Source organism: Pyrus communis, chromosome 3 (genome assembly GCF_963583255.1).
Source record: "Pyrus communis chromosome 3, drPyrComm1.1, whole genome shotgun sequence".
Taxonomy (NCBI): Eukaryota; Viridiplantae; Streptophyta; class Magnoliopsida; order Rosales; family Rosaceae; genus Pyrus; species Pyrus communis.
In genome coordinates this window covers 30,356,734-30,381,987 of record NC_084805.1, presented here as the reverse complement: position 1 = coordinate 30,381,987, position 25,254 = coordinate 30,356,734, and the positions used below count along the sequence as shown (strand labels likewise).

The window sequence follows — 25,254 nt, the reverse complement described above, 5'->3', positions numbered from 1 at the left end:
TTCCTAAATTTTCATCCTCATGCTTCCATTTCCAACATTTACGACAACCAATCCCACCCCTCCAGTCCAATTCTTTCTTCTGGTCTCCCATTTTATGTATGACTGTTTTACCTATAATTTGCCCTCCATTAGTCACTAATAATATTTTTTTTAGTATAATGATATATTTTATATTAGAAGGGGGAGTTCAGAAGTCACACAATAGATAACCTAATTTGGTATTAAATTTGTCATCCACATGATTTAAAACTAAGATCTTTCACTTACAAGTGAAGATGAATGCCACTAGACCTTAGTACTGAGTGAGCCAGTTCTAAATACGTAGTTTCATTTTGAGAAATATTAAATAGATTATCTGAAAAATGGGACTCTCTAAGGACCCTCACCCTCTGCCATCTTTTTTTTTTCTTTTTGGTATAACGTTTCATAATATTAGTACAAATTAACATTAAATTATGAGATATTAAAGAGTTCCATTTTTAAGAGCCTACTTAGCATTTATCTTTTCCTTTTGGATGAGGGTCTGGGGAGACCGTCCCTAAAGCTTGGGAAATTTCCGTTAATTTGTATATATAATGATCAAATGGGTCCAGATACGAAAACGAAGAAAACGGAAAAGTACATGAAACCAAAGAGACATCCTGCACCGCATAAAATACGGAGAAAGAATAGGAAACGGGTTGTGATTTTCACACCTTTAACTACTTTTTCCACACCCTTTCATATTTTTTAATACTTAATTTTTATCCTATTATTTAATCTTTCATATATACCTCTATGTATTTAATCTTCCATTAATTACCATCAAAAAGTAGGAAGGATATATATGGAAGATTAAATAGTAGGATACCAATTAAATATTAAAAAATAGGAAGGGATGTGGGAAAAGTAGTTAAGGGTGTATGAAAATCACAACTCATTGGAAACTACAAACTTCTACTTGGATTGTAGTACCAGATTCACTTCAATTGTATATACTAGCCTTCATGCAAGCACATGCTCAATGGTATTTAAATTACAATATGCTACACGCAATTTATACATTTTTAATATATTTATATGCATAAATTGACAAAAGGGAAGTCAAATATTTGAAGTAAATGAATAATCTTAGATCGTGCTAGAAGAAACCCCTCATAAACCAATTAAAGCAGCTGAATCTACATAAAAAAATCGGTCTCTATAGAATTTACATTAAGAATAGAGAAAATAATATTTAATAAACAACTGATGGAATCACATTATTGCTATTCCATTGTGAGGCTTAGCCCACCTCTTCCCTTTTAGTGTAGATAATATCGTTTGTTAAAAAAAAAAAAAAAATCATTTGACAACTAATTTAATCATATTATTATCTGCGTGCGAAAGACCTTATTCGTGCTACGTGCGATTTACACGTTTTAAGTGTATTTATATGCGTAAATTGATAAAAAGAAAGTCAAATATTTGAAATAAATGAATAATCTTAGATCATGCTAAAAGAAACCTCTCATAAACCAATTAAAGTAGATGAATCAACATAATAAAATCGGTCTCTATAGAATTTACATTAAGTATAGAGAAAATAATATTTAATAAACAATTGATTGAATCACATTATTATTAGCTCATTGTGAGACTAAGCCCACTCATCCCCTTTTGTGTAGATAATATCGTTTGTTAAAAAAAATTTCATTTGACAACTAATTTAATCACATTATTATCCACGTGTGAATGACCTTTTTTATAACCAACATTACACACATCTTAAAATATTTTGAACGTGGTTAAAAATATAGAAAACAATATTGAATGAACACCTGATTGAATCACATTATTGCTAACATATTGTACTAATTAAAAAAGTACAAAATAATTAATTATTAAAAATAAGTTGTCACATCCTGGCCCGGGTCCCCACCACATTCCGGGCTCGACTCCACCGTAACATGATATTGTCCGCTTTGAGCCCCGACCACGCCCTCACGGTTTTGTTTATGGGAACTCACACGAGAACTTCCTAGTGGATCACCCATCTTGGGATTACTCTCGCACGAACTCGCTTAAGTTCGGAGTTCCGATGGAACTCGAAGCCAGTGAGCTCCCAAAAAGCCTCGTGCTAGGTAGAGATGAGAATATACATATAAGGCTTACAGAATCCACTCCCCTGGGCGATTGGGATGTTACAATCCACCCCCCTTAGGGGCCCGACGTCCTCGTTAGCACACATCTAGCTAGGGATTGGCTCTGATACCAAATTGTCACATCCCGACCCAGGGTCCACCACATCCCGGGTCCACTCCACCACCGTAACACGATATTATCCGCTTTGAGCCCCGATCATGCCCTCATGGTTTTGTTTCTGGGAACTCACACGAGAACTTCTCAATGGGTCACCTATTCTGGGATTGATCTCGTGCGAACTCACTTAAGTTCGGAGTTCCGATGGAACCCGAAGCCAATGAGCTCCCAAAAGGCCTCGTGCTAGGTAGAGATGGGAATATACATATAAAGCTTACAGAATCCACTCCCCTAGATGATGTGAGATGTTACATAAGCACTGTTAAAATGACGAAAATACATCTGCATTATTTTGGGATGGCTTTGAATTTTTTTTGTCTTGGGGGCCTTTTTACCTTTTTTTTTTTTTTTTTTTTTTTTGGTTGAAGCTTGGTGACACAAAAAATACTATTCACCTTTTGTGTTGGCTTTATATATAGATGCCATGTTGCTGTAGCTATTCCAATGTTTTATTTCGTCATCATAAAATTAAATTAAATGCTATTTTCCTAGTTACTATTATTCTTAAAGTAATCTCTAATAACAAATATTTTTTAGTTTTTGAGAAAAATAAATATTAAAATGCTGATAAGCCTAGCCGGGTCTCTGCTAACCACCAAGGCCTCTCTTCCCGATTTTTATTCTAGTTAGATTTCCAGATCTCGAGCCAATTGCAACTCTTATTCCTTACTTCCCTCCCTCCAGACCCCAATACAACCACTTCTCCCTCCCAAATCCCACAACCAAACCTCGCACTCCTAAATTTTCATCCTCATGCCCCATTTCCAAAAGTTACGACAACCAATCCCACCCCTCCAGTCCAATTCTTTCTTCTGGTCTCCCATTTTATTTTTCAGTTTTTTAAATAACTATTTCATTAGTAAAATGTTTGAACAACTATTATGAATGATTAAACTAGGTGAATAGGAAATGATCAAAGTATTTATTTAAAGGAATTGAGATAGTTGCAGGGAGATAGTAAACAGAGAAGAATTTTTTTATTGAGTTGGTCCTTAGATATCATTTTATAAGAGTTAAATTAGTGTCAAAAATTTTAGTGAAAAGTGTATGGGAAGATAAGACAGTGCGAATAACTTTATTAGTAGATAAAAATATTAGGTTTAATTACACTAGTGCACACGAGACGTTCGTATGACATCAATTTAAGGAAGACAAGGGCTCTCTCACGCATGCCACTTCAAAACGCGTTTGACAGATTTTTGAGAAACTTGAAGATTGAAGGCATCAAGGAGACAAGTAGATGAGACCCACTAGTCGGAATGAGTGAGACCAAATATAGGGTGTCGTATTCTTGTGAGTATACATATCGCATGGCCAGCTCCGAAGTGAAATGCGAAAAATGACGAGAGAAATTATGCCAAATATTATATCTAGTCATTTGATGGTAAATGCCACTGTGATGGGGGAGAGATTCATAGAATATGCCAGTATACGGCGTTCGTTATTCCTTGTTCGCCCGCGATTCATAATTTCACGTCTCGTAATAACAGCATATGATTGGAATCTGGATGAAGTGCCAGAAGATGATCGCTGTATTCTCAACGTGACAAAAAGATAAGCTGCTATGATCATGAGAAACTTCAACATATTCCTACTAATTTTAGATTAACTACGGAATCCGGAGCGCTGTTACACGCAATGTTTTATAAAAACTTCAAATACGAGTATCTTCTTCAAGTGTATTATACGCAAATAATACGACACTAGTCCCACGGTTGAGTGAATTTGCACACATTAAATGAACGCGTGGTCAACCGTTTTAAACATTGGCATAACCCAAGTACAACATCGGACATTTTACCAATTTATTTATCTACCTTTTGCAAAAAACAAGTAGTAACTTGGCAACTACAGAGGAAGAAGCAAGGGGGATAGAAGATGAGGCTCATTCGAACGTTGAATAGACTCTAAAATTCACAAATAGAACAAGAAAGTCAAGAATCCACAAACATGACAAAGTTCCCTCATGAGTCTTTAGGTTCCATGGCAGCTATTTCTCTCACTACTTGAGCTTTGTCTGCCTCAAATTGTTCATCCTCTGCAACAAAACATTTGAAAAAATTGTAAACAAAGTGCCAAAATGACAAATGAAAGTCAGAATAACAAAAATAAAATAAAAAATAAAAAAATAAAAAAATAAAAAAAAAAGAAAACCGCTCCCATCTACCTTTATCTATCTTAAAATCAGCAAACAGTCGTAGAAGTTTGCTTCTATTGGCGACAAGTATGCTCACAATGTCGGCGGGTTTATTTTGATTAGCAGCAAATAGCTGTGAACACTAAAACATGTTAATGAAAAGAACTAGAGTAACCTCAACATTAACAAATCAAAATGTATGAACCAAACCTTGAAAACATGAAATGCTTCAATCTGAATGCTCTTGCTTGACTCCTGCAGATGAAACCCCAAAATTATGCATGTAAGAAATAGGTATACCAAATGCAACACGAATGGTATGTTCAAGGGCTTGCGTAACTTAAATTTTAATTCTATTCAATGGCCTGGAAGAGGGAGAGGGGAAAGTTCATGAAATTTAGCAAAAACCAATAGAGTAGAGTATATCCTACTCTGAGAAGGTTCATAAGGATCCTCAAGTTGTCCCTTGAACTCACATATCGAGTCATCACAGCTGAGTTTGACCGATCCAACAAAATATCTCCTAACAACTGTAATTAATAGAGAAGCATCTTCAGCAACACCATAAGAAGCATGCAGCTTATTTAAAAAAAAACATGATAAAACAAGAGAGTACAAGGTACTTCAATCAGGACCTCAAGGTCATGCATCATATTATGTAAGAGAGCTATTTGTGGTCAAATATTTATCATACCTTAACAGCTTGTCGTCTGGTAATGTAATTGGGTGATTCCAGTAGCTTTGAGTTATACTCAGCAAAAAACTGAAAGATTGAAATATCAAGTTTTGGTTAATTGGCAACCACGATAATATAAAAACAGAAGAAACAACAAAAAGTGTAAACGAATGTTTCACATTGACCATTAGCATGTAATAATTGTATGTTGTTTCCCAGTTCTTATTTGCTTTTCACTTGAAGTAATTCTAATGTAATTAATCAATAATTGTTGACGCACGTTTCTTATTACCCACATGCATGTGTTCTATGCAGATGAAAGGACATACATGAAAACAAGCATTTGTACACCCCAAAAAAATAAAAGCAGCCCTACCCAATCATAGTTCTTGGAAAGAAAATCCGCTACAGTAGATTTGTGCCTCGTCAAGAGCTCCTGCATTGAGATGTTACAAAAATCAGAATAATTCTAGTGCAACTGCAACAAGTACATGAGTTGAATAAATAGCTTTTAAAAAATGAAATATATCCTCAACTATTGAACAATGAAAAAGTAATAATAAAAAGTTGTTCTTCTATTTAGATCAGCAAACAGCACTAGACCTGCATCAGGCTCTAGTAAAAGTGCAGATAGGAATACTATGGACCAATAAATGTACTATTGGAAAATCTACCTATTTGACAGGGAAACAGATAGCATATTCAACATTCCCCACATGACAAAGCATTATGGGCTAAACAACATAACGAATCATTTTGAGCGTTCAGTTTATACCAGGGGTGCAACAATGTCGAGTAAAATTTAAAAGTGTTACGACTTTTACGAAAATAAACACATGACAATATTGTGAGACTAACTTAACCTTAAAAGTTGCAGCAGCATCTGCCGCAATATCAAAATTGGGGAGTTGTATATAATCAAAGAACTTCTTCATGTGTTCTGATTCTAAAACATATCTGCAAACAAAAGAAAAAAAATTCAATAGACAATTACGCAGGAAAAAAGTTAAATGAGATACACTTGAGGTGTATAAAAGCTATGGGCCTTAGGTGCTAAATGATCCAAATGATAAACAATTTCATATCCCACCCCCTAAGTCCTAACAACATCTTTCATAGTCAAATTGAAAGTTAACCAATGAGCCAGTTCAATTTGCTCACCTTGCAACACTTTGGTGACGTATGCACTCCCTCAACATTGCACCATAATGCAGAGCCATGTCGGTGTTTCCGTACCTACAAAATGTGGACTTTAACAATAAGATGCCAAATAATATAAATCAACTTAAGATGATATATGCAAGTGGGCCTTTACCACAATGGTGGAAAGGTGTTGTGCTATTGCACAACGGCGTGGGTTCGACTTCGAAACCCCGCCCGTGGCTAATCTAACAAAATCTATCATTTGACCCAAAAAAAAAAAAAAAAAAGATGATATACTTTTTAAAACCCCATCTCCCACCCACTCTTTTTAATATAACACAAGAAGACATACTTTTGAAAAGACAAAAAAAAGAATAGGGATCATGCCCATTTTTCTAACTTGAAGAGCCATACACAAAGAACATAATAATTGCCATGTTTTCAATCTAGTGAGCTGCAAAAAAATTATGAAAAAAAAAAAAGTACCTGAGAACCCCAAAGCATTAAAAAATCTAATTAATCAGCATGTTTTTGAAAACAGATTTTGTCAACCACTTAATCCCCAAACTAGATCCTTGACTGAGAACAAATTGGAAAGGAACTCATAAATGCACTCGTTTCATAAGAAGAGGATACTATGAGCACACTCGTGTATCTCTAAATTAAATTTTGAGAGTCCATGATTAAAATATTTGGAAATGCTCAAAGCATCATTGCAAATAGAGTATAATAACCAAAAAGAAACACCGCAACCAAGTATGCAAGTACATGGCATAGTGGCTTACCCTTGGATCAAAATATCCATCAAATCAATGTTCGCTTCCAAGTAATCAGATGCAATCAACTTGGACTGAACTTGTTGCCTTTGCAAATTTGCCACAACTTGAGTGGCATCTTTTCGAGCCTGTACAACGTAAACCCATAATGGATAATGGAGAATGTAGGCAAAACAATTTAAGTTAAAAGAACAAAAGCATTGAATGTTTACCTCCAAGTTCAATTTCGGAAGACATGTAATAAGAAGTCGAAGTGTGTTCTCTTTAAAAAACTCATGGGTCAACTGGGCACAAGCTTCTGAAACGGGTTCAGACTCACTATTGCCGTAGAGAATCGACTTCAGCTCCCTTATGTTTTTACATAGCTCTGACATCTGCTCATTCACAAAATCCATACACAAATAAGTTTCAATGCTCAACACATACACAAACAATATCGAAGAAGTAACTAGGATGAACATAAAAATTTGCATTTGAACAAACTAATTCAAACAGAAGAAATTCACAAACTAATTTTAACTATTTCGGAATTCAAAATCATTAATTTTCAATGAAATCCGAATGAATAAATTCCTTAACCTGGTTGCTGAAAAAAGGAACTTTGAAAATATAAACTTTGATCATAAAAAAAAATCATGAACAATCCCAAATTCCCAAGTTTTCACAGAATAGAATACAGAAACAAGGGAGAACCGGATCAAATTTTCAATTAGATCGTATTGAATTGGATCGAATTTTTGAATAGATGGAAAATAGATACCTTTTCCTCGCGTTTGCTTTCGCGAGAATCGGGAGCGCGCTGGGCATAGACGAGTAAATCCCGGGTCTGACGAACGATGTCGGCGGGGGTTCGGGGCTTGGACTTGAATAATCCCTTCATCTTGTTGCTGTTGGCGCTTTGGCTGCGATGGGGTCGTTTATCCTGATGCTGCTGCGGCCGTTGCGGCGGTGGCTGAGGAGAGGGCCTCAGCGCCGGCAGAAGAAGGCTAGAGGAGGCTCTCCGCTGCTCCCCACCTTGGTTGGACGTACAGATTCCAATTGTTGTTTGTCTGTCGTGGACTCGTAGGTTACTTCTGGCGGTTCCTAATTGTGTTTTTCACCTTTCCTAATTTACTCCACAACCAATTTAGCCTTGCCTCCACGCCCGATGAATCCATAAATCCTTTTTATTACTGGAAATACATAGTTAAAATTTATATAATAGTTATTTTTTTAGAAAAACTAATGAAAATATTTGAAAATTTTAAGTTTTAATGATAAGGAAAAAATAAAGGGTAAAATGAATAGTATCATGATTGACTTTTTAGTGTAAAAATGTGATTTTTTGTTAAAGCAAACAATACAGTGGGTTTTTTGTTAAAATTCTTTTTTTTTTTTAAATATATATCAATATTAAAATTATCTTATTGAATGAATTATTTCTACTACATTGTGAAACTTAACTTAATCTTCCATAAATAATATCGTTGGTTCCAAATATAAAAAAACATTACTTTCATTTTTTTTTTAATAGTTATTTTGTTTTCAGAAGGTTGGTAGTTGCACTTTGAAATCTGGATAAATAGATTAGTGGAGAGGCGTTCAGTTGGGAGAAATTTTTATGTAGGTACGGAACACATAATACAAGTAGTTGAATTTTTTTCAAGTATGCAATCACTTTTAATATAGAATTTGATGTATCGATCCGTATTTCTGGTACACTGAAAAAATTCTTTAGCTGGAGCATGTGCACAAAAAAGGAGAAAAGTATAATTTATCAAGGGTGCATTTTGCTTATAACCCTTAAGTGGTGATAATGTTCATCAACCTATTTATTATCATTGAATGAATTTAAATTTTGAAGTTTATATGTTTATTTACTACATAAATTTCTAAATTTAAATGCATACAACTGTGATGGATAGGATAATTAATATCACCATCACTTTAAGATGATGAACAAAAATATTCTCATTTATGAATGGGCACATCAACAATTAAGTAGGCCTCAATCATGCTCGTCAGAGTATTAACACATTTCTTAAAGGTTTTGATGGAAAATGACAAAAGTGAAGCTAAAATCAAATTTCAAATGCAAAGTTGCAAATTTTGAATTTGGGAAGATAAGGTGAAATCCAATAGGCATAGTAAAAACAAATATGTATCAAACACTTAATTGTTTTATCTTGCACCTAATTATGATACGTGATGTATTGATACTATCGTCATAATAAGATATTTTTCTTTCTTTATGTAATCAATAAACAATTTAGAATTTATATATAAAACGGAGTTAGCATATGAAACAATGATAGTAAATCTTGGGCGTTAGGATGCTTATACTTACCTAGCCAAATTAGTAAGGTTTTCTAGCTACCAATATCTTGTATCTACGCTATGATGCTTAGGAATGTGAAGTTGGGTGCGAGAGCGACGATGGACGATGTACTTTGGTGGGATATGGTTGTGTCGAACTCCAAGCCAACAATAAGTTTAATTTGGAAGTTGACTTGCTGAGGTTGATGAAGAATATAGCACATGGCTTACTTTAAAGTGTTATTTAGCTTGGCAACGGCATTCACATGTCATTCCTTCTCTCCCACTCCAAGCTCCACCTCAACTCGTTGATGCCTTGCGACCTAAATCCCGAACCCATATCTTCAGGTATGCATGCACATGCATCACGTTCAGGTTCAGCCGTAATATATATCTTTTACGTTTCACCTTAACCACATAATAACTTAATTCAAATTCGTAATTAAATAAAAACTCCAGTCATTCTTAAGTTTTTAATATGGGCCAAGTGCATGGTTATCTCTATATATATGTATATATTATAATATTTCTACATTAATCTTCCTCAATCTTGAAGAATTATCATAGTTAACATACCAAAATCTTTCATTTGGCACACACTGACACACACATGTATATATATATATCCTATGTCTACGACTACAATTCTTAGAAAGATGATATTATAATAACCAAACCCACAAAGGAAAATGAACAACTAAGAATTAGACATCAACTATTTCTTCAGTTTCTTTATTATATGGTGAAAGATGATAAACTTCAAGCAATCCAGAGTTCACTAGTGCACAAAACAACGCATTAAAATATGAAATGATCATTGTCCTGAAAATTAGTTAAATTCTGCCAATTGATGCAAAAAAAAAAACCAATTGCTTAAAATGCTCCCACGACTTCTCCGACATAAAGGCGTGATAGTAACAGACGGCAGAGGTGGCGGCAGGATCAGCCACCATCTCATTCCTGGCAGAAATGACAAGCAGATATTTGATGCCGTCCTCCACTACGAACTCGCCCCCTTCAACGTTCACAAATACCAACTCGTTCTGGCCTTTGGTTTCCAACTGCTTGTTATAGTCCGTCACTGCATAGTTCCCGATCTCTTTCAAATGGGGTCGCTGATGTGTACGGCTCCCGATGGCCGACCGGAAGTCCCCATCGGTCCGAGGCAGCGACAACTAAAGGAAGGAGGACGAGGGCGAAAAGGAGGAGGTATTGAGGGCGCATCATGACCGTTGTTTTCCTTATTTTGTTGAAGATTTTTTACTGCACACTCCACAAATGACAAGTGATGACCTTCACTGGAGCATGGCTGGATTATACATGTGACGCAGATGCATGTATGATGAAGGCTCTTTATTTTTTCAGTACAAATTTAAGAGATTTTAATTATATTCGTTGAACTAACCATATGCGTTGAACCTGCACTCCTTCGCATTAAGTTTCTATTAATTTTGTGATGTGATTTCTTCCAATATTTGTTTGCTACATTATTTGGTTTGTGATTCTCACGTATGTCTTACGAACTTTATGAAAGTCCAGTAATATCCTTAAGGAAAGTTTCACATTCTCCATGACAAGGTCCTCAATCCAATCACTCATTTAAAGGTCAACTATGTTTTAGTGATATTTAATGATTATCTCTGACCGTCAATAAATGAGTGTACTTATAGTGTGTAAGTATTGTAGTTATTCTCCACTTTTAGGTTGCTAATGTCATTTTGTGCTATAATAAGCATGCATATTATGATGGCTAACGATTTTGTTATTAGGGAGTTTAATTATTTTTCTTTTAATAAATCATTTCTAAATCTAGGTAAGTAGAGCAATTCCAAAAATTGTTTTCCCTCTTTTATTTGTTAAAAATAGCTATTTCCTACATTTGGTTTGTGATTCTCACATACATTCAGTAAGCAATTTGGCCCAACTCCATTAAAAATAATAACTGAACCTACAAAAGTTCAAGAAAATTAAGAATTAAACATCAAATTTTCACTCAATTTCTTTATTATAATGAAAGGTGATGATAGCTTCAAGCAATCCAGAGTACATTAGAGCATATTAAAGACAACAATTAAAATACGAAATTATCATAATCTCCATAAAATTAGTTTGTTTTTGACAATTGATGAAATGAGATCAATTGCCTGAAATGCTCCCAAGCCTTCTCCCACACAATGCCCTCATAATCGTCAGCAGCAGTGGGATCAACCATCGACTCTTTTTTTGCCGAAATGACAAGCCGATAGTTGATGCCCGCCACCACCTGACTGTTGCCCCAGACGATGCTCTCAAACACCAACTTGTTTTGGCCTTGGGCTTGCTTGTTGTACTCTGACATCGCGAACTCTACGATCTCTTTCACATAGGGGTCGATTATGTTCTTTATGGGCTGTCAATTGCCGGTTATAAGGCCCCGTCGGTCTGCGGCAACGGCCACCGGAGGAAGGAGGACGAGGGCGAGGATGAGGAAGCAGTGAGGGCGCATCGTGACCGTTGATTTCTTCAATATGTTGAAGTTTCCTTAACTAGCTCCACTCCACAAATGACGAGCGATGACTGATGACCTGCATTGGGGGATGGCCAGATATATAGGTGGCGGTTGGACGTGCACAACGGGCAGGAAAGTAATGCCATCTCCAATCGAAGGTCCAGAGGGCCGAAAATAGCTCGAAAATCGTTTTCAACCGAGGGCTAGGCCAGAGGGCTGTGGAATCTTAGAGGGCCCCACGGAATCTGACACACCCCGACCGAGATCGGAGCGTGCTGGCCGTCACACGAAGGTGACGTAGCCATGTGCACGTGCGGAAGCTAATAGGGTAGCAATATAAAAGTACGAATAATTAGAAACTAGCATACAAAGTACTAAAATAAGTGCTAGTAAGTGAGATACAATTTCAGAGCAGGTCTATAGCAGCCCAAACAAAAACGACAACAGTAGTACGCCCGAAGGCGACCCTACAATGGGGAGGGTCTGTCAGAACGCCGGAAAGCCCTCAAGGGAAACCACTGCAACGGCTAAGCAACTAGAACCTGGAGGGGCGCAAAACAAAAGCGTGAGTGGGCAAAAACAAAGCTCTTTGAAAACCATTTAACAAAATACATTCTAACCCCTCACCGTAAAACCTGTATACTTCCCAGAAAATAAACATATAAACGTATGTATAAACATGCCAAACATGCTCCAGGGTATGCCAATAATACTCAAGATATGCCATGCCAAAGCCTCATAATAAATGTAAGTGCCCAGGTATAAATCATATCAACATCATAACATCTGGCAGCCGGAGTCACCTAACGTGACCTGTACGGCTGCATCTAGAGCTCAAATCTCAACTCTATAACTGAACCTGCCCACGAGTCGGAACCACTCAAGGTGGTCTGTACGACAGGCCTGGGTGTAACATATATATACGCTCTAGTGCTACGATCACGTGAAGGCTGTGCGAATAATCGCGAGTCACCTACGAGTCGGAACCACCTAATGTGGTCTGTACGACAGGCCTATGCACCTAACTTGGATCCAAGCTGAGCGTGTGGTGCGGGAGGTGAACATCACGTGAAGGACTGTGCCCTACTCTGGGCGGGAGCACTAACACCGGGGGTGCAGGTTATGAGCTCTCTAAGTCTATCAACTACTGCTGAAAGTAAATATGAATACCACTTACCTGGCACTTACCTGTGCGTCCACAGCACCCAATATGCATATAAATGTATGCCACTACTAATGTGTGCAATGATGCATAAACGATAATAATAACATGCATGGCATAAGGCAAATAACCCTTTTTAAATCAATTTCTAGGAATATAAATGTATATAGGTATACACGGAAAACAAAAGCCCACTCACTGGTATGTAGAAGGGTCGTAGCCCCCCTGTCTCGCGTGTGCACGCTCGTCCTCGGGGTACGTGTCACCTAAATGCGAAACAACTATAAAAACGTTAACTTTAAAGCACATAACCCATTTCTCGTAATAACTTCTCATACATTGCTCAAAATGGACAAATGAATATACCAACGTGCTCTACACAACCTCAGGATCACAACCATATTTTTAAAATAATTTTCCTCCGCCGCACGCGCCCCCACGCGCCCCCACGCGCCGGCCAAGGCACGGACCTACGCGCCCCCCACGCGCGGCCACGTGCCATGCACACTGACGGTGTCAACAGACGCCGTCAGGAATATTCCGTTAAACTGACGAAATATTCCGTTAAACCTAACTGACGCCGTCACTGCCGTTAGGAATATTCCGTTAAACTTAACGGAATATTCTCCTTTCTTCTCCGATCAGTCCCCGACGCCGGCGCCATCGCCGTCGCCGGAAAACCTGCAAATCACGATTTCTCGCTCGTTTTTCCACCTTTTTCCACGTTTCTTGCACCAAAATCAACCCTAGAGCTAGTAGAACATGTCCCAACAAGTTTTAAGGCCTAAAATTACGAGATTATACCTGTCCAAATCTTCAAAACTCGGCCAACTCCACATCCAACGATCCTGACGTCCAAATTCACCCAACGAGCTACTCCCAAGCTCCTGGGAACCTCACAAACACAACTATAAGCTTCAAATGTCCAAAAACTCACTAAATTAATCTTGCATGAACAGTAACTAAAACGGACATGGCGATATCGACGTGAAAACGTCGAAGTTCTTACCTGAAAATGGCACCACTGGACTCCTCTCAGCCTCACGAGCTTGATGGTGTACTTGGTTCCCTCGATCTGCTAAGGTTTGAGGGGTTTTGGGGTTTGTCCGTACAGTTTCAATGGAGAAGGGAGGAAGGGAGCACGGGAGAGACAGAAAGAAGACAGAAGGAGAGAGAGAGAGAGAGACAGTGTCTGTGTGTGGGAGTGTGTGTGTGGTCCAACACATGCCACACCACACAAAGCAACCCATAACGTGACAAAAACAAACTAGGGGCAAAGTCGTAATTTCACACGTGCGTTTCGATATTTCCGGGACGGGATGTCACAGAATCGGAGAGGGCTAGAGGGCTGGACGGCTGGCTGCAGCCAGCCCGGGGCTAGCTAGAAAATATAGTTTTCCTGTCGGTTATAACTGACAGAAATATATTTATATTGAAAATTAAATGTATTCAAATTTTTTTTTTTTGGTTTTTTGGGCCATTTTTTTTTTAAATTCTTAAAATTTCTAATTTTTTTTTTCTTATAAATACCTAAACCATTCATTAAATTTAAATTCTAATTTTTTTGGTTTTTTGGGCCAGTTATCGTTGTAGTTTTTAAATTTAAGTTGTTGGATTTGAATTTAAGTTGTTGTAATTTTTAAATTTAAATAATAAATTATGTTTGGCCCTCGGTTGGAGATGGTTTTTTATGGTAGGGCTAAAACGAGCCATCTGGCCCTCTGGCCCTCGGTTGGAGACGAAAGCAAATGTGGTCATGTACTGTTCATTAAAATATTAATATCTTAGAGAATCTTGGAGGGTCAGAGGGCTAAAACGAGCCCTTTGGTCAGCTCTCGGTTGGAGATGGCCTAAAGGGTTTGACGTACATGGAAGGTTAGATTTTTTTTTTTTTTTTTTTTTAGTACATTGATATTTTTACATTAAAAGAGGAAGTTCAGCTAAGCCAAACAATAAGCAGCCTAATTTGGTATTAAATTCGCCTTCCATGAGACTCGTACATGGAAGGTTAGATATTAACTTGTATATTCTGGATATTACTGTCCATTATTGGGTCATTCGGGGATTTCCTTCGCGATTGTTTTCTTGATATATTTAGAGTATTGTGTTATCCTTAAGTAGACTACAGTTATCCGTATTTATAAAATGAGAAGGCAAAAATGGTGAAATTTTTAGTATCCTACAATACCCTCACTTTTATAGAAAAGTATATCGAACAACTACCCCCAACAAAAAAAGGACCAAATAGTAATTTTAAATAAATCTTCAAACCCAGGAGACCAATATAAAAGAAAATTAGATAAACTCAAGGGACATACATGATCAAAGGACAAACAAGGATGGATCATTGATGAGACGGAGAGCAGTGAGATTCTCTCCCCTACAATTTTTCTAGCCTTTTCTTTTCTTCTCTAACACTTTTTATTTTGTTTTTCTCTCTATAAAAAAATTAGGAGAAACTTGATATAGGTCTAATTTTTTTTAGCCAATAGTAGGAATGGTCCAATTTATTATAAAAATCAAATTTCTTCCTAATTATCTTTTTGATTATTTATTTATTTTGTTCTTTCTTGTTCTTTATCCCATTTTAAACCCCATTTATAGATTTTAGTTTTTATTTTTATAATCAACCTATATCACAGGTTAATAATATTTATCTACCTATATGACAGATTCTTTTTTATAATCAAGTAAGATTCATGTGTCTTACTTGTAGATATATTATGTTTTTTCTACCTTTTATTTAAGTTTCATATCTTACTTATAGGTATGATATACATTCATGTATTTGTTACTTGAGTTAAGGACCTAAGGTAGAATGATTTGCAGATAAATTTAAGTCAATATATTATTTTTTTTGTTATAAGATATTAATTATATTTTTTGGCTTGAAAATTCATAATATTAGAAGATTTTAATTGATTTTTAATATTTTTAGAAAATATAAAATGAGCATTAAAAAAATAAATACATATAATTAGGTAATTGGACTCACTCCTAAAAACCATCTATGTTTTTGGACCTGGATCTAAAAGCCCCAAAAAATTAATACAAAATATTAACGAAACTTAATTGTAATCATTCAAATAGGAGAGGGATAAAAAAAATAAAAAATAAAAGACGGGAAGAATTCTACTCTTTGAAAGCATGTTGGCAATCGAGTTCTTACTTTAAAATAAATTGACAACATAGATAACTGGACTCTTTGTAAACTCATGCAAAGTCAATTCATTCCTAATTTGAAATTCACTCTCTCAATTGATTGCCTCAAATTATTTATTTATTTCATCTCACTTTTATATCAACAAAAACTATATATAGTTATGGATGACCAACCTGATGGGTAAAATACAAATGCTTGTTATGTGGGTATGGTCATGGTTTGGAATTTTAATTTGCATCATGTCAATATTTTTTGGCAATTTACTAAAATGATGATTTTTTTTTTTTTTTTTGTCAAGCGATAGATTTGTTAAATTAAATGTTAGATTAAAGAGCTGACATGATTCGAAACCACGACGTGGTGCAAATGCAACACTTCTCTCCATCAATGCGATAGATGGCCACTTGTTAAGATGATCAAAAATTAAATCTTGATTGTCTAACTGATGGGACACTCTTATAAATCCTTCATTTAAGGATTTATTATTGAAGGATAAACCATTTTTCGAATTGTGAGATTACAATTAGGGATGGGCACTAGAAATCGAAAACCAAAATCAAAACACGAACCAAATTGAATCGGACCGAACAATTTAATTTTTTAATCTTAAAACGATTTCGGATTGAAACCGAACCACAGCGTAAAAAAACGATCAAATTTTGGTTTTGACTTTTAAAATATTCAACCATGAGGTTGCAGTACATTTCAATTTTTTTTTACATCTCTCTCCTTTTCGTCACGTTACCAAACTTATGAGTAAGTTAAACAACATTGTACCTCGGTCACTACATAAGTCAAATCAAGCAACCAAAACATTAAAAAAAAAAATTGTCAACAGTTAAGTGTGTTCTGAGGGGAAAAAGGGGAAAGCGGGTGGGCAGCCTTGAATCCGAGTCAAAAGGGCCAGAAGAGTGTTTAATTTTTATTATGACACTTGTCCTCCTCTAAAACATACAATTAACAAGGAAGAATAACAAAAAATAATATTAATCATACTGAAGAGCTGAAAAATTGAAGTCACATTAACCTAGTTCATCACCTCTTCATCGGTCCATAAGATCAAAGCCGAGCCCGAGGGTCCAATTTCCTTTAGGAACGGATCGTCCAAAGGCTCCACTTAAAATGGAAATTATAGGGCTCTATCCAATAAAGTGAAACAACTGCTGTGTCTAATCTGACCCATCAAACATGGTGAAAAAGCAAAACAAAATAAAATGGATCAGAAAACTCGTCGCCTAATGTGTAACAAGTTAGATCTTTAATAGCTTCTGCAAAAGCGTGACAAGTTAGATAATTAATGATAAATTTTTTATTGTGTCGGAAATACGAAGTAGTACATTACATGTTACTTTATAATTCGAGAATAGTTGAAAAATAAAATTTTCTTCTATTTATATAAGGGTAACGCTAGAGAGATTAAATTTGTAAACCAAATAATATGGTATTTGTTGATTGAATGATTACTTCAGTGTTGATTAACATGCATATTTTCTATTTGTTACACGTCATTTGGTTTGTAAATTTAGTTTAAAATTTTGATCTTCATAGCATTGTCCTTTGTATAATGACATGTAATGTACCACTTGATTTTCTGAACACAATAAAAAATTTCAAACCAAAACCAACACCTCAATGTTTTGATATAACATGTTGCTGGAAGAAAGGGTTCACAAAGTTCATAAGGATGCGAAAGAAACCACAAAAAAGATTAAACCACACCAGTAACGGTGGCAATTCAAGAACGCCTAATGCTAATCATATGAAACTTGTTCAACCTAGAAATTCTTTCCCGTGATCATTAGACGAAGTTGATGCTGCTGAAGCCTTCCCCAAAGAGTTGGAACCAGCAACATTGCCAATGCCAGTGAGCTTGGCGTGTGGAAAAACCTCGTCAAGGGTTTTTTCGCGAACAAGGACACTCACAACTTCAGACATTGTAGGTCTGACACTAGGACCTAGAGTAGTGCAATACACTGCTAATTTCATAATGACCAGGGCTTCTTTTTCATCATATTTATACAAACTTTTATCAACCAAGCTCTTCAAATTTCCTTCGGCAAGTGCTTGATAAGCCTGCACATATGCAGGATGGGTTGTTAGCATCAAGCTTGAATGCGTAATCACACCTAAAAATGCATAATCAAATATAGAGAAGAAAACACAAAAGCACAACCCTGTCATCACTCTTACTTACCCTATCTAAAAGAACCTGAGTTTCCTCGTTTAATTTGCTCAATATGTTTCTCTTCCCACTAACAATTTCAAGTATGACAACCCCAAAGCTGTAAACATCCGCTTTGTACGTTATGTCATTTGTTTCGAGGTAACACTCTGGCGCCATGTAGCCTCTGTAGTTAGCATAAGCATTTAGTTTTACACAGACTTAAATTTGCCGCATATTTGCCTCATAAAACTGGTGAGTTACTTGTTTACTTACTCCGGAACTTCTCTTGTGATGACCTTAACTTTAGCTTCTTTGGTATAAAGACTTGCATATCCAAAGTCTGATATCTTAGCCTCAAAATTTTCATTAAGAAGAATATTAGCGGATTTTATATTCCTATGAAGAATCTGTACTCTCGGATGCTCATGTAGATAATTCAAACCCCTTGCTATTCCCAAGCAAATATTAACCCTTGTATTCCAATCAAGCTTGAATGTGCTAGAAGTACTCGAGCCTGCACTTGCATACACTTCAATACGTTATATGTTGTATTCGTCTTTCATGATAGTTTTAAAACCATTATATGCATCAAAACATTACAGTACAAGTAAAAAAGAAGTAGAAAATACATTACCAAATAAGATATCGGCAAGGGATTGCTTTTCCATGTACTCGTAAACAAGAAGTTGGAGGTCTTTATCAATATAAACATCCAACAGTTGAAGGATATTTTTGTGTTGTAATGACCTTATGGTGCCAATTTCCTTGTTCAGGTCTTCGATGTTTTTCTTAAATTGAGCGGGATCTAGTTTCTTCACAGCTACAATATGACCATGCAGTTCTGCCTTCATCCACAAAAAAAAATATAGAATAAAACAAAATTACAAAAATAATAGAATGTATGCAAGTATATAAGTTTACCTTATAAACTGTCCCAGAACGCCCAAGTTTTTTTTTGTTGCTAAAATTTTCAGTAGCCTTTATTAATTCTTTGACGGTGATAAATTTATCTTGAAGCTCGTCACCTATTTTTTCTTCACCTATTTTGATTTCTGTTCAGAGAAAAAAATGCATCAAGAACATATATCAATCAGACAACTTTAATTCTTTTCGTTTTGGTGTATCAAAGAGGACATGTTCTCGTATCGCAATGCAGTATATAATTGTAGCTTTGCATGCAGTTTATAGACACTTACTGTGGACCTCTTTGCTTGACAGCCAGCCCATCCTCCAAGCAAAAGCCAATAAAAGCAGCAGAGCAGCAACGATTGAAGCAATCGTAATCAATGCAGCACGTTGACCTTTATGTTTGTCGGGATTAATTTCGAACTCTGGAATTAGTGGGAAGAGAGTAATAATACATGAGTGATAATTTGAACAAAATAAATTTAAAAGGAATTGATTAACGGAATAAAGTATTACTAGGAGTCACAGAAATAGCTGATATTAGGGGTCCATTAAAACTAGGCCAGCTAATAGACCCCTTTCCACGCCAGTACAAGTGGATCTCCAACAGATCACTATCATGTACAACCTCAGCTGAAAGATTTACCGGTATTGGTTTTTCTACACTTCCCGCCTTCTTTCTAATGTCGAAATTATTTAGTCTCCTCTTACCCTGCAACAAAATTTACTGAGAATAATATTATCCAATAAATAATAGTAGAATAATATGACCCAAAAAATGAATTGTTACCTGAATATATACATCAAATGCGCGTTTTCTTAAACTAGTATAGTCTGTATTCTTGTTGTAAACAATTTCATTGAAATGAAGCGTCACAGTATATTTGCCTTTACGCAAACAAAAAGCATAATACTTGAGAGATACTGGGGACAGACGAGCATTTTCATACAACGGTGCCTCAGTATTGGAAACTAGTCCACATGTCATTCTCTTGATGTAATCACTAGTATTAATATTTTGCGCACCAAAGTCTCCGGAAAGGCTGTAAGCCCAGTTTTTCTTTGGACTTGTGTAAAAGAGGGACGTGTCATTATCTTGATCATATTTATGCCCATTAACAGTTGTTTCTTCACCACCACAATTAATAAACAAGGAATGGTCTGCAAGAAAAATTAACACATATCATAATATATTCTGCGGCATTTAGTTTGTTTTCAGGATACCGATTTCCGAAGAATAAACTTACACTTTGGTTTGTTTTCAGGACAGTATGTGTTCTTCATTTCAAATGGACCCATCCTAAAAGTAGTTACCAATATGTTATACAAGGCTCTGATGATTGAGTCTCTTACTAATGCAAAACGGAAAAGAAACATACGTATATAACAAATCTGATGCAGTGGTTGAGGAGTTGCCGCAGCAGGCAAACAAGTTCCTGAAAAAATAGTTCAAGGTCATGAAACAAAAAATTTCTTAATTGATAATTTTACCAACTCAAGTGATGTGCAACAATAATTGTGGAGTTTTAAACAAAAGCCCCGATTCAATTAGTAGTGGAAGTGGAACCATTCTATTTCGTCAACAGAAACATTAAGGAAAAGAAACAAATCCTCACAGTTGTTGGTTGTTTGGTACTGCATAGTCTATTGCTGAAAAATTGTTGAACGAAAGATCCCTAAAAGATAAAATACCATGCATCAAACTCATTAATTAATTTGTACATATGAGCAAAAAAATTAAAGCTGTTCGAAATGAAAGTTCTTTTCACTTCAGTTCAGAATATGAAGACATACATCCTAGTTTGTGAGAGCGTAAAGATCCAAAGCGGGATGTTCCCGTTAAGCATATTTCCAGAAAAAGACCTGAACATAATTAAGCGTATATATATCATATTAACGCATGTAATTAACAAGGCTCAGACCTGTAATTAATCTAAATTCTTCCAATTAAGAATGTTATTCCTTTACATGTAGTAAATCATATTTGATTGTACAAACGGGAGATCACCGGTTAAGTTATTGAAGCTCAAGTCTCTGCAAGACGAAACACAAAGTGGATTTACAGTTAAAAGGAGTTTGGTATTAAAAATATACTGGTTTCGTGTAATTGGCTATATATTGTGAAATAAAATAATACAACATAGAAAGATACATCAGATGGTGCTTAATTAACAGTCCGATGATGCAGTTAAGGATTAGTTGGAGATTGCTTCTAGAATGACTAAAAGTCATTTCTAATAGTTAAAAGCACTTATGACTGCGTGTGTCACAAAAAGTAATAAATGATTTTGGGTTGTAAAAGTGTGTTCTAAAAAAAAAATGCACATCATATGATTTTTCAGGAAATACTTTGAAGTGCTTTGGCAAGAAATAACTTGAATTTTTAATAAAAAAGTTAAAAAAGTTTTTAGTGAAAACACTTCTAACATAAGTACTTATGAGTAGAAAACAAGCCCTAAAACTGATTCAATTTTCTTTCCAGCCAAACTAACAGGACAACTCAAAAGCAAAATTACAAAAGAAGTGAGATTACAGGTATCTTAGATTTATCATTTCTCCAATGCTTTTGGGGATTGGGCCGATGATTGAGCAGTTCCTCAGAGTTCTGTAGAAAACCAAATGAAGAATGAAAAAAGGCCTTTGGGCACAAACTGGGCTAGAAGCAATAATTACAACAAACCACTCACAGATATAAGAAATTGGTACTGTTGGCGATTTTTGGTGGTAAATGGAAACCATCATTTGCCAGGTCACTTATGAACCTGTAGAGGAATAAATATATAATACATTTTCAACCTCTAATCATAATATATATGCCTATATTATAGAAACAGCGAAGTGAAAGAAAGAAGAAGATGTCCTATACAGAGACTGAAGTTTTGGCAAATTGAATATTTCTTTAGTCAGCTTTCCCTTGAAATTGTTTCCCTGGAGATCCCTGCACGCCGTGTAAAAAATTTATCTTTTAAAAAAACTCAATACTACGAGGGAGGGAATAATATTGCTACCTGATAAGGGAGGCAGATTCTATGTCCTCCTGTTTGGATGTCCTTTCCATCTTCTTTTATTTTGTACGGTAATAGGAGGAGATGAGAAAGGCACTCAAACAGGAGGGCAAACAATCTGCCTCCCCTGATAAGTGTAAAGGGGAACGGATTCTCTTTGGATATATCATGTGAGGATTTTAGAGATCCCCACATCTCAGTCGTTCATTGTATATCGTACGATTAATTTTCATCAGATATTATTTATGTTTAATTTAAAATAATAAAAATCAAATGATTTATTATCACACAATTCACAATGAATGGTTAAAATATAGATATTTTTAAGACGCTGACATAATAAATCAGGCCGTTTCCAGTGTAAAGCTAAAAATTACTTACACGTGTTCGATATTAGTCCACTTGGCTATGGTTTCAACGGGTAAGGGACCAGAGATGTCATTCCCGGATATTGAACTGTATGCATTCACCAATCACCATCATATTCTCTTAATTATTTAATTGATTTGTGGCAAACCTCAAATTAATCATTGACAGGAGTGAACACTTACAACTCTTTCAGGCTTGTGAGGTTGCCATAAGTTTCTGGAATTTTATCAGTCAAATAATTGGCTGACACCCAGCTGCAACAATGAAAGAGACACTCTCCTATATTAATTACTTTTGCTTATTATTTTAATTTTATTTAGTTTTCAAGGATGATATTTTTTTTTTCATTTAAACTTACAAGGTTTCGAGTGATTTCAACTTTCCGAGGCTGTTTGGAAGATTACCAAAGAGTTGATTCTCAGACAGATCCCTATGGAAAAAAAAATTGACAAAGGACTTCTTGGAATTAACGTTCTAGAAGATTAATTATACATATAGAGGTCTTTCTTCACCATTACCAAAGCCAAAAACATTGTTGATTTGAAGTCGTCCGTTTTATGCATGTAAATAAATTCATAAGTATAATTAAAGGTGGTGTAAGTAAAGAACAAACATAGTTGTAAGACTTGAAAGATCTCCAAAATACTCAGGAATTGAGCCTGATAACTTATTAAGTTGCAGATTCCTGCAAAAGCCCGAGAAAGAAAACCTTGCATGAAATGAATTAATACATCACAAATTAAAATTTGATGAGATGGAGGATATTAAGAAAAGAAATAATTAATTAATGTACTTACAATACAGTAAGATTCGTCAGTGATCTCAATTGTGGTACACAGCCGGTAAGCAAGTTGTTATGCAAATATCTATACATAGGACGTGAAAATGAAACCATAAGAATATTAACAAAAACAATTAATCAAAATTAATCAAGACGACTCTCCATAATTAAATTAGTGACGTCAAGCCCTTACAGATATTGAAGAGAATCCAACTCGTTTAAGCTTGCTGGTATTAAACCACTAAGTTGATTTCCTGATAGATCCCTTGATATAGAGAATTTCAAATCAAATTTCTAGTTTTCAAAAGTACTAGAGCATCCCCGTTGAAAACCGCCAATTGATGAACAATGAATTTTCGTGTAAAACTATCTAGTATATATTTACTTACAGGATTTCGAGATACTTCAAATTACTCAAGGTATCAGGTATCCTGCCATGAACTTTGTTGTTGGCTAGAGAGCTTTTGATATGATATTTGAATGAAAGAAAAAAAACAAAATTAATTAGGTTGAACTTATAATTAGAGGTTGGTGGGCAGAGAAAGAGTCAGATTACGTACAGTTTCCTTAGATTGCTAAGATAACCCACTTCTTCAATAATAGTTCCACTTAAATCTGAGTTGGTTATTGTACTGTATGCCACACAAAATGAGCGCACAAAAAAAAAGGTTAGTATATAATTTTAAACAAGATTTAACGTGTACTTGTGAAATATTATTTTATAATTACATTTCAGAGATCCTTGAAATATTGCAATCACATATGATTTCTGAACCGTATTCTGAGATTACGTCAAGGCAATATGTGGTTTGCTTTTGCCTTCCTAAGTTGCTCGTAAGGGCCAGGACAGTAGACGCTGCCAATATTTTGGTAAGTAATTAATAAATACGATGGTCATGCCTCTTAATTAGCTGAAATCAATTAATTAAATATGTGTTTAAAGGTAATATAATCAGAAAGTTGGCTGGTGATTAAAACAGATAGAGTGAAATTGGCACTGAATACCTTCATCTGGTCTCAACCAACAATCAGCTCTGCAGTGGAATTTGGAATGAGGCGACTGTCCAAGTTGCCAAAGTAGAATATGATATAAAACAAGCTTAGTAAGCTGCAGTCTTAAAGAAGGCTTCTTCATTTCTGTTGCTAGCTCGTACCTCGTTATAGATGATAATTTGGTCCATCAATGTCACTTGCCTATATATAGTACGAAATAATATATTGGGTTATTATACAAAATGGTCCATGGAATTTGCATGATCAATATAAATGGTCTCTGAGATTGAAAATCAATAGAAATGATCCATGAGATTGAAAATCAATAGAAATGGTCTCTGAGATTGTCCATCATCCATGATTTTGATCATTCTGTTAAAAACGATTTTGGACAATTTTCAAAGTTTTGTAACTCAATCGTTTCTTAACCAAATTCGACTCATAATATATCAAAATGAAAATAGGAAAGTGTAGAATAAGATTATACCTATTTGGAAGCCCAATGTTTGCCGGAGATCCGAAAAATAGCCTGAGAGGTGACTGGTCGGGAAAACTGGAAAATTCGCCGGAAACTGGCTAAACTTTAAACGTTCATAACTTCTTCAATACTCAACCAAATCGAGTGATTCAAAAACGAAAATAATACTTCTTGACGAGACGAAGAGAATGATACCTTTCTCGAAGGCTAACTCGCCGTAGTTTGGTCGGACAACGGCTCGAAAATGGCTAACCGTTTTCGAGTTAGTCACTTTCAAGCAGTTTTCCAGCCAAACCACGGCGAGTTAGCAGTAAAGAAATCTACCATTCTCTTCATCTCGTCAAGAAGTATGATTTTCTTTTTTGAATTACTCAATTTCGTTGAGTATTGAAGAAGTTATGAACGTTTAAAGTTTACTCAGTTTTCGGCGAGTTTTCC

At 35.6% G+C, this 25,254-nt stretch overlaps 2 protein-coding genes and 1 long non-coding RNA gene across 5 annotated transcripts; all 3 read right to left on the bottom strand.

Annotated features, from left to right (window-relative positions):
* Positions 1-3,853: 3,853 nt before the first annotated feature.
* LOC137728774 (putative MO25-like protein At5g47540) lies at positions 3,854-8,093 on the bottom strand. Of its 2 annotated transcripts, none has more exons than XM_068467531.1 (11): positions 7,773-8,093; positions 7,225-7,386; positions 7,022-7,140; positions 6,255-6,329; positions 5,957-6,050; positions 5,470-5,529; positions 5,112-5,180; positions 4,894-4,947; positions 4,628-4,672; positions 4,448-4,550; positions 3,854-4,318 (listed from the first exon to the last, which is right to left on the bottom strand). In XM_068467531.1, the coding sequence occupies exons 1-11, from the start codon at positions 7,890-7,892 to the stop codon at positions 4,245-4,247; spliced, it is 975 nt and encodes a 324-aa protein (XP_068323632.1). In that variant the 5' UTR covers positions 7,893-8,093; the 3' UTR covers positions 3,854-4,244. The 2 variants fall into 2 exon arrangements, with proteins under 2 accessions (XP_068323632.1, XP_068323633.1); XM_068467532.1 differs by having other exon boundaries at positions 4,849-4,947; positions 7,773-8,084.
* A 3,952-nt stretch (positions 8,094-12,045) lies between these two features.
* Positions 12,046-14,278, bottom strand: LOC137730315 (uncharacterized). Of its 2 annotated transcripts, none has more exons than XR_011068118.1 (4): positions 13,967-14,278; positions 13,762-13,844; positions 13,157-13,238; positions 12,046-12,337 (listed from the first exon to the last, which is right to left on the bottom strand). It is a non-coding gene; the product is annotated as an uncharacterized lncRNA (long non-coding RNA). The 2 variants fall into 2 exon arrangements; XR_011068117.1 differs by having other exon boundaries at positions 13,157-13,223.
* A 3,454-nt stretch (positions 14,279-17,732) lies between these two features.
* On the bottom strand, positions 17,733-23,246 carry LOC137728646 (probable LRR receptor-like serine/threonine-protein kinase At1g53430). Its single transcript, XM_068467375.1, has 20 exons — positions 23,178-23,246; positions 22,923-22,994; positions 22,747-22,818; positions 22,577-22,651; positions 22,057-22,128; positions 21,878-21,952; positions 21,724-21,795; positions 21,159-21,224; positions 20,985-21,053; positions 20,807-20,866; positions 20,570-20,626; positions 20,438-20,490; positions 19,981-20,351; positions 19,707-19,902; positions 19,481-19,615; positions 19,206-19,336; positions 18,919-19,129; positions 18,558-18,798; positions 18,315-18,468; positions 17,733-18,193 (listed from the first exon to the last, which is right to left on the bottom strand). Coding segments are annotated over exons 1-20 (2,487 nt in total). The 5' UTR covers positions 23,180-23,246; the 3' UTR covers positions 17,733-17,890.
* Between the last annotated feature and the right edge of the window lie 2,008 nt (positions 23,247-25,254).